General features: G+C 38.5%; 1 protein-coding gene across 1 annotated transcript; it reads right to left on the bottom strand.

Moving 5' to 3' along the window:
• Positions 1-2241: 2241 nt before the first annotated feature.
• cd34 (CD34 molecule) lies at positions 2242-9437 on the bottom strand. Its single transcript, XM_072367264.1, has 5 exons — positions 9365-9437; positions 7243-7354; positions 7046-7098; positions 6557-6703; positions 2242-3897 (listed from the first exon to the last, which is right to left on the bottom strand). The coding sequence occupies exons 1-5, from the start codon at positions 9380-9382 to the stop codon at positions 3706-3708; spliced, it is 522 nt and encodes a 173-aa protein (XP_072223365.1). The 5' UTR covers positions 9383-9437; the 3' UTR covers positions 2242-3705.
• Positions 9438-10166: the final 729 nt, after the last annotated feature.

Here is a 10166-nt window from a genome sequence, read left to right as displayed (position 1 = left end):
CAAGTTTAGAGCTAACGATAGAAACAGACAATCACTAATTGTGATCACAGATCTCAGAAACTAAATATAGGAATGCAGCGTGTGACTCAAATGACCAAATTGCAACTGTTTCCTACTTAAGTGTCTGCTGGATGCCATCTTTATAGATCAAGCCCTGTGGGATAAAGATTGATAAAGAAACAGGTAACCTCCATGTTTTTTTCTGGAGATGCTTAAAGTAAAGCTGTCCATTTGAATAAAGGTTTTTTTTAAGAGTGTGGGAGACTGATAATTACTGTGATTTGAATGCATGCTCATAAATGATCTTCCATTAGAAGGGCTCAGATGTTCGTAGCAACCAAAAAATAAGCTACAAGTGGGCATGGCGTTTTTATGTCACCAACCAACCTCTCCAAGCTCCTTGTAAGTGTTTTTGAATGCTTTTGAGATGTGGACATCGCTCAAATGAATGAATTTTTACAGTGTCAATACCTGCTAAGATAAATGTGATGTAACTGATAGTTATAGGAAGTTTTATGGAAAACAAGATTTCTATGTTGCCTATTTATCAACGTTGCAGGTTTCCACTTCATTGTGGCCCAAATCATTAAAATGGATGCAGGTGCAGGAATAAAGACCTGATGAACTCTGTTTTGAACATCATCTCATTTTTCCAGTAACCCTTTCATGAACCTGAACATTTGGCAGTGTTAAACTTTCATTATATGTTCAACATGCCATCCACACCTTTTAACCCCAGGGTCTCATTTGGTCTCTTGGGTGCTCTCCTTTACCTCCCACACAGCCATTCCATCTAACACTATCTTGCCATAAATGAGTTAATAAGTGGGGGCTGCTTTGGCAATAAGAGGGAAAACATGACGTATTTGGCAGCTGTGGCTATGCTGAGGGGGGAGCCTCCCCACAATAAAAGCAACCAGCTGAGTTTTGTCCATAATCCCAGATTTCACTTCATATACACTACTCTTGGCTAGACGGAGGAGTAAAAGGGTGTGGGAGCCAAGGTCTGGATGAGATGGAGGACAGAGGGAGGAGCAGGCTGGAGCTTATGGACTCATGTGACACTGAAGAAAAGCTGTGAAAGGGGAGAGTTTTGTTGATATTCTGCAGGGGCGCAGAGGTCATTGAGTGGACAATTTAATAGGAAAGTTAAACCAAATTACAAATATTAATAAACAAGTATTCAGTTATCACCAGTAGTACGTGGTCATATCTTTCTCTTACCTGTACATTCATTTTTTTCCTAGCGATAATGTTAAATTATTAACATCATCAATAGTTTTCAAAGGCAGTTGTTCCAATAAAAGACATGTTCATAACAAAATGCATGTTGACCTGTTAGCCCATGGCCAGATGCTATTAACAGTTACATGGGAAAATATGACTGCCTGAGAAATGTTTACATATCCTTTGGAGAAGCAAAAGAAAGTTCAACTCATGCACTCACGTGCAGTTTTATTCTGTCTGTAAAATGTAACAACACTGCAAGTCAGGTAGGTTGCAGATAACAGGGATGCATGCCATTGTGTATACATAATGCAAAGTCCATGTTCACTGAGACTTTATCTATCAGATCTGCAACATGCAGCAGTCGACCCATCTCATATTGTAACTGACAACATTCAACTCAATATATTCGTGTATGTGGTATGTGCTTGATGTGATGGCTTGACTTTGTGACTACTTATGTAAACAGGACCTTTCTACAGCACTGATAAATGGCCTTGAGGAAATATTTTCCTCACTGGCTGTGGAATGGGACAGGGCAAGGTAGGAATTCCCACAGGGCTTGATCTTGAAAAAAAAAAAAGTAGGTGTTAATGAACTGGAACTAAAAAGTACAATGACAGATGGATTCTTGAATCTATCAGTCTAAATACATTATGAATACATATGTAATTTCTGTATGTGTATGAACATGACATGGTGTTTGGCACATCAACATGGCCCGAACTGTTTATTAAAGACAGCTGGGGGATGTTTTCGCTGCCACACCCAGGGAGAGAAAGACAAAACAGTGTGAATGATGTCATTACTACCGCTTATGCAAACCAGCTGTGCAACTTTTTGGGTTGAGTGGGATTTAAATTCTTTTTTCAGTTTTGTGTGTCAGAGAACAGATGCATGTATGCGTGTGTGTACGCTTGCATGTGTACGTGTGTAAAAAGTGCTTTTTCCACTCCCTTTTATGATGATTGATGATGTTTTGTTTTCTCAGTAAAATGAGGTTGAACAATCGTAAGAAGTTGTTCATTTCTTGTCTTTATTGTTTTTCATGTTAAATTCAATTAACAATGTAAGGCTGCTAGTAAAATTAAACATTGATGTCGGAATGAAAGCAATGAAAAGATACTAAATGGCTCAAAAGGAGAAACCCTTTCAAAGCATCCTACTGGTATTTGCTGTTTTTTTCTGTTGCAGTTATCGAAAGTATTTATTTGTAATATCAGGTATGTCAACAAAAAGTGAGAAAAAAAATCCCAGACTTATCATAGTCCTTAAGTAAATTTCATCATAATATGGCTAAGATCAAACATTGTTAAAGGTGCCACAAATGCATTTCTAAGTACAGTTATGAAATTAAAATATATAGCACATAGAATGAACATAGCAAGTGTATCTACATAGAACAAAACAAGACAAGCATTTTCAGTGTACTGAAATGATAATAACTAGCAAATGGACAAATGGAAAGAAAGAGCTGGCAGTGATAGTTTCTTCGTCAAACAGTCAGCTTTGTGATTGATCACACGGTGGTAGATTCCTCCTTGTCTGATAAAAAATAGTGTGTGTAAAGCTTCAATTCTCCTTCCTCCTCACCATCACAATTGGTTGCAGCTCAATGAACCTTCAACTCATTTTACAAAACTGTACAGTTTTCATGGCTAATGTCACATGCACATTCACACTCATCATTCAAGCAGTCAAAGTCTTTCTCTCATTATTAAGTACTCATACGTACAGTACATTATGCAAGAGCAGGTTAGATACATGTGTTAATATATACAGCTTATGCACAACAGAGATGTAAGTATATGTAAACTCATACATACAGCACAAGCACACATATTTGCACACCTACAGTTAGGCACACTCTTAATTAGAGCCCAATACATTTTCTGACAAGTTTGTCAACAGATTACAAGGTGTCTATGTCTTTTTGTCTCTGTCTGTTTTGGCTTTACATTAACTAAGGAACAAGTTTTTTGATGTGCTGATGCTGTATTTAGTAGTGGAGGAAGCTTAAAACCAGATGACATGCAGAGACTCTGCAGGGTTTGACAGCACATTGCTGTGACTGCAGAGGCTGCAGTCATTACAGGAGCCAGTGCTGATTAACACTAAAAACACCCTCCGCACACCCAGAACTGCCAATCTCCTCTCTGGTCTCCAGCCTGACTGCCATCAACAACCCAGGGACTTAGCCTTCGTCATCATCAACGTCTTTCATCTTTGTGAATATTGTCATCATCAGGCAAGTTTTCCCGATGTTTGTTGCGACACGCAGCCTAAGGAGGAGTTGAGGCCTGTAACAACAGAGTGTGGATGTAAAGGAGATTGTTATAATCTCTGATGTCCACTTTGCTGTGGCCTCTATGGCTGGGCAGGATTGGATTTAAAAAAAATCTTTGTATAGACATGTATGCATGTGTATGGATGAATGTGTTTGTGGGAAGATATTCCTGGAGTTACTGAGGGACTTTTTCACAGCTCTGTGTCTGCTGTCTTGGCAGTAGAATGACCGTTGGTAGGAGGAGGAGTCTGCGTCTTGGCTGCCTCAGGGGACTCTCCATTAACACTGGGTTTCTCCTGGGTTTCAGGAGGGGGGCTGAGAGGGGCCACAGATAAAAGGGTGTTACCCTGATTCTCTTGATCCACTGGATTGGCCTCCTCTGCCTGCAAATTTAGTACAAGAAACATTGAATTAAAAGAAAAGAAAGTTTCAGAAAGGTATATTTTAGTGAGGTTTAAGTGGGTTTCACAGTGCTGAGACTGAACAGCTGGCTCTGTTGATTGGTCCGTTCTTGTACTTATACTTGAGACAATCAAGTGCAGCTTTTGGTAATGTCAGCCACAAAATTATTAGGTATATCTGAATATAGCCTTGGAATGGATTTCACAAACCATACATTTATTGTTTCAATTGGTGACAGTCTGCCACCTCAAGCTTTTGTCAATTATGGAATCCCTCAGGGACAGACACTAGGGCCAGTATTATTTTCTCCAAGCTTCTACTCAGTCAAATTATACAGAAACATAAAACTAAATTCTGCTGCTATGCTGATGACATGCACCTATACACTCCAGTCAAACTTCTCCAGTGTCATAAAATAAAAAAATCGATAGATAGAACTATAAAAAAAAGATCAACCAACATATTGAAAAATGTTAATGTTAATGTTAAAAAAATTAAGATTAAATGCAGATAAAACTGAGATCCTTGTTGTTTCGGATAATTAGCATCATCCAGTCTTCCCTTGGTCCGTTATTAGCAAATGTTAAATCCAGTGTCAGAAACTTAGGTGTTCTTGTTGATATTGATCCCACTTTTGAGAAACACTTAAACAAAAGCTGTGTCACATTCCACAGTGTACAAGTATATATTGATGATATTAATGGCTGTTTTGTAGCAGCTTGCTATTTGAAAGCCATTCCAGTTTTTCAGGTGTTGTGTGTGCAATGTTCAAGTGACAGTGGGACCATTGCTTGGGAGGACTGATCCTTTCTTAGCCTGAGAAGGAGGTGACTTGAGATGACCCATCCTACCAAGAAAGCATCCTTAATTTTGAGAAAAACCTTTTAAGACATAAGTTAAGTTTTAAAGAATTTGGAACATTGTTGTTTTTAGGTAACTTAACTTCTTAAATCCCACCAGTGACAACAAACTCTAATTAGTAAGTCAATACACATGCAAAGTGTTATTTAAGCTCTCTTTTTTCAGGTATGAAATGGTTTGGAATCTTATTAAATTAACTGAATACCCTATGCAGTCCATTTCACTGTGTAGGCATTTACTGGTTGATCCCACCTCAAGATTAAAGGGGACCAAGCACTGGTTGTTAGGGCTCCTTGGCTATGGAATGCTCTTTTTAGAGCGAAGAGGATTTTTCCTGACAACCCCTTCAAAAAAAACAATACTTTTTCTAAGTGTAACGTCGGATACTTCAGCAGTTAAGATGCTAAATGCTGTAGAGTCTGAGATGCAACTCTTGGGTTTTTTGCAGTTTCTCTCAGTATCAGAGCATCTGATGTTGGGGTGAACTTGGTGGGATGTATACACCTGGAAGAATTGGCAACTGCCTTGAATGTTTTCCACTTGTAAATATTTTTTTCTCTCTGTAGAATGATGGACTCCAAATTATTTGGAAATGGTGTTGTAACCCTTCCCAAATTGATGGGCTGCAGTAATCGCTTCTCTCAGATTATCGCTGATGTATTTTCTCTTTGCTATTGCTTTAACATACACCTGAATGCTCTGGAACACCAAACTGACAGAACTTCTGTATCTGTATTGGCGCTCACACCAGCTGGTTATCAATAAATGTGATTGCATTTGATCAGCAGCACCTGGCTGCTACTTTCCCCCTTCTATGGAAGCAGTTGGGTGTCTAGAGTTTTCCACATCCTGCTTTTGCATTTTGGCCTGGACTTTGTTTGATGAATAGTGTAATATGTAATGTGCTGTTGTTCTTCTGAGATTGCATTTACCTAATTTCAAGACATGTTAAGCACCAGGTTATTTTCATTATGTTCTGCTATGCAAAATATTTGCATAAAAGTAAGGAGTACTTTTCTTTTCACTGGATTTTATGTACTAAAACTGAGTACTAAAAAAGTCTCATCAGGGTTCAAATTCAACATTTCATCTCTTGTTGAAGTAATGCATATAGAAACCCATACATACACAGACAGTTCCACTAACCCAGCGTGTTTTCCCATATTACCTATTAACTAAACACCCATTCTTATGTGGTTTCTATCATGTAATTTTGTGAATGCTGCAGAGAAACGGCTGTGTCTGGCTAGTAGATGAAACAGTGGGTTTTGTAATCCATAGGGCGTGGGTCTGTGGATTAGGCACACTCTCTTCTTTGCACATTTTCTCTGATGGCTGTCCAGCAGCATCTGAATTAAAACACTGGCAGGCATTCACTTACTAGGAAGTGGTGCTGTTTTGATTTAATATGTGCTAATGCATGAACTTTATACATCAAAATTAATTCAGATAGATTGAGAACCTGTAATAAATGCTGTGATTGCAGACACAAATGCATGATGAAAAAAGCATTTCATGATAAGACACCCTTACAGGTGATATGGGAAGTAATTCAATTTAAACTTGTAAATGAAACACAAAGATAACATATGAGCAAACGAGAATCTTTGCTGACACTAAAAAGCTCCGCATAATGTACTGTAGTACCTGCAGGGGAAAATTGAGTTGAAAATATTTTCAACTCTTTGTACTGCTGAGTGAACATGTAAACCAGATTAGACCCACAGCGATATCAAAGAGAACAACATATTTGAACAGAAAGCATAAAACTATGCTCACCAGCCTCGCTCCCTTGGCGCTAGGCCTGCGCTGGAATTTGAAGTACCCCACGGCGATTGCAATGGCAGCAAGCAGACCAGTGACCAGTATTGCCACAAATACAGAAGAACCTGATGATGGTGGAATCTCAGTCTTTGTCACACCCAACTATGAGAAAGTTCAAGAGATGAGGTTGTGGACAAAATAATACAAATGATATATTTCTAAATAAATTGTGAGTTGTAGAGACTAATCTACTAATGATCTTGAGAATGAACGGTAGTGCATTCTTTCTTATGACATTTATTCAACAAAAACATTACAGAGCTGCAGGTTAATGTCAAATGTTCCATCTCTTGGTGGTTAAAAACTACCAATGTGCGTCATATTAACTACTGGAACAGTATACAATGTAATTGTAGCAGTATATAATGCTGTATTGTTCAGAATTAGTGGACCTCTATAGAGTGAGTTAAGACAGATAATAAGAGTTGCATGGGTATGGCTTACCTTGTTTTTCAAATGTTCGCTCTGGAGGGCTTCAGCAAGTGTACCCAACTTAGCTGCAAGTGCAACAAAGTTTTATAATTACATAAGTTCTAATGCAGTCAATCATTGCCACGTAATAATGCATGATTAAATAAAATTCATCAAGAGATAAAACAAGCGCAAGTGCATACTATAATATGAATGCCATCAATACTCACCATCTTTGCTGGCCACTAACACTGTGTTGTCCTCTTGGAAGATTTCTAGATTACAGCTTTCCAAGGTGCACCAGCGTGCAGGGTTCTCTTGAATAATACGCTTGGTTTCCTCCTATAAGAAAACATTTAAAAGGGTAATGTTCAAAACATGCTCCTGTATATTTGCAATATCTGGGGCAAGTTAACAATGAACTTTAACTCAAAAGCATAAACAATTTTTAACATTTTCCTTCATTTACAGAGATATCGGGCTGACAGTCAGATGTGTGTTTCTGTATTTGCCACACAGGCCTTTGTGTTCCAAAATGCAGTTAAATGGAAAACTTGCTGACCACACCTTAGTTTTCCCATCTCAGCAATGACTTATGATATCACCTCCTTGCACAATAGCACACTCGTCATTTTTCTGTAATGTAATCCAGTAGGCTCTCAGAAACCCCTGAAGACCACTGTGAGCAAATTCCAAATTCTCAGTTAGTTGGAAGTCAGCCCAGAGCTGGACTCTACCAACACTGAAGCTCTAGGATCTTTCAGACAAGGAGCAAGAAACACAGAAGGGCGGAACTCAAGCTGCAAAATTACTCCCATGGAATCCACTCTGATCTTCATCTTCTACTTGTGAGTAATGGCGTCCTGCATTGTCTCAAGCCCTTCTTTGACATCACATGTCCTCATGCACTCATGGCTAGAGTTAGACAAGTTGAATAAACATGTTTTTATAATACTAAGGATTCGCAGATAATGGAGACATGAAGCACGTATAAAGCTGTTTTATTGGTATTTTGTATTGCTTTGCAGGTTTCAAGTTAATCGTCAGTTGAATATGAGATTTGGTCCATGTTAAATTGTGCAAAACTCAATTTTGGTAATCTGAGGGCACATTTGAAAAACAGGGAAAGCTACAGGGAAGAGTGTGCAAACAGATCCGTCTCTACAGGCAATGGGTACAACCCATCAAACCCAAGAAGATACTATTACAACTATTGTATATCATACAAAAATGACTGTAGTTTGAACAGTGTTGCTGTGCTGTTGTGTTTGTTTATGCATATTGTACTTTCTCTACGACTTCTCTATTCCTGTGTTGTCAGGGCACCATCTTCTCAGAATTATAACAATTATGGCATCATGTTGACTCTACAATTGCTGTCATAAATTTTTGTACGCATCAACCCTTGTTAGGGGGAGAATGGTGAACAGTCACATGCAGCACCCTTAACTTGACCCATTCGTGGGACATGACATCAAGCCCAACAAATCTTACCTGTTTATCAAAGTTACATTTAGTTAATAAAATAACAACACTTATCTTGGTCACAGTTAGAAAACAATCATGGTTATCTATTTATCATAAGGAATAAGTTATTAAGAAAATTGTCCTTTTTAGAACAGATTCATATCCTTAATATGATCTTGTTAAAATCCTATCCTAAAATACACCCTATGTATCTAACCTTGCCATGCAATTTCCAGGGAGCTTTTTGTTTTGTAAGTGACCTAAACTTTTATGTTACAGCAGCCCCATAAAGTCATGCATTTTTACTGACAAGACATTTCTGCCATCACAGTACCGTCACATTTTTGGTGACTTGATCATTTTAGAAATGATACTGGAGCTTACAAGGTAACAATGAGACATCAAAATATCGTTTTGCTTTGAAGAGTTATGTATGTCTATTAAAGTCTATCTGTAATATCAGCACCCAGAAAATGAAACCACAAACACCCCAGAGCACCCCAGAGCAAAAGATGAAACATCAGCCATCTTCTTTTAATGTCTTATACCAGGAGCTCAAGATCTACAACATCAAAGGAATGTCTGAGAAAAGATCTACCTTTGTCAGTACCAAAGTTCAAACTAGAGCTCTTTAAAACATTTATATCTTCTTCCTTTTAGTGGAATAAGTAACTTCCTCTGGGCACAAGGGGAAGAGGCTCAGATAAAGGTCTTAGTAGGAGGAACATGTCTCCAGAAAAGAAACTAGAACCAGTTCTCTTCTCTCAATGATTGAATATTTTCATGACAAAAACTGCAGCTGTTGGTAGGTTGATATTGCCTGTGGTTGGTCAGGAAGTAAGGGAATGTAAAGGAGTTGCAAAAGACAGACAGACTTGTACTCACACAGTCATCTGTTGTCATTACAGCCTTGACAGCGTTGTTTTCTGGGATATCCTCTTTTCCAACACACTTCACATCAGGCTGTGAAGAATCAAAGCAGATCATATTGTATAACTTTGACCATAGCACAAGTAAATACCTGTCCCATCGAAATTAAACACAGAAATATGAAAATGGCTGATTTTCTGTTTATTTTTATTTTTAATCTTGTGGTAATAGTGTGCTACTAACTAATAAATGGAGCACTATCTGAAAAGGACTCAATCAAGTACTTACCACAACAGATTTAACAGTGACAGGCTCAGCCTGAACAGATGCAGTCTCTTTGTCTACAGCAACGGTGACAGTTATGCCCTCTGAAGTGGTAGCTTGTAATGAGTTATCATTTGGAGCAGCAGAAGGCGTACTAGGTTCTCCACTGCCTGCAACAATCAGAGGGTCACCTGCATCTGGGGCAGCAGTGGCAACGAAAGGAGCAGCTGAAGCAGAGGCTGCAGTAGCGTCTGCAGCATCTGTCATTGTGAACACAATGCAAGGACAACTCTAGTCACTGCAGCACAGAGTAGTTTCCTTTTATACGGAGCAATACAATGTAGAATAAAAAAAAATCTCAGTGCTTTTGTCAAATCTCACTGCGCATTTATCAATGCTCCTACCAGAAGTGACGCCTGTAGCCAATGAAACTGATGCATCTGTTGAGTCCTCTTGACACATCACCTTACCTGCAAGAAAAAAGAAGCAAATTAAATAAAGACAGAGACCCTTTGACTCTAATTCTGTGAGTGTTGCTCTTTTCTCATTGTGT

The sequence above is a fragment of the Leuresthes tenuis genome, unplaced genomic scaffold (genome assembly GCF_036924035.1).
Source record: "Leuresthes tenuis unplaced genomic scaffold, fLeuTen1.0.hap1 SCAF_16, whole genome shotgun sequence".
NCBI classification, from domain to species: domain Eukaryota; kingdom Metazoa; phylum Chordata; class Actinopteri; order Atheriniformes; family Atherinopsidae; genus Leuresthes; species Leuresthes tenuis.
The sequence above is the reverse complement of the archived record's forward strand: the minus strand, read 5'-3'. Positions and strand labels throughout refer to the sequence as shown.

Excerpts from the sequence above, each read along its gene's own strand:
- cd34 (XM_072367264.1), bottom strand. Across the intron at positions 6,704-7,045 it reads GCGAACATTTGAAAAACAAG|TTGGGTGTGACAAAGACTGA; the intron begins GTAAGCCATACC and ends ACTTTCTCATAG. Across the intron at positions 3,898-6,556 it reads GCGCCAAGGGAGCGAGGCTG|GCAGAGGAGGCCAATCCAGT; the intron begins GTGAGCATAGTT and ends CTAAATTTGCAG.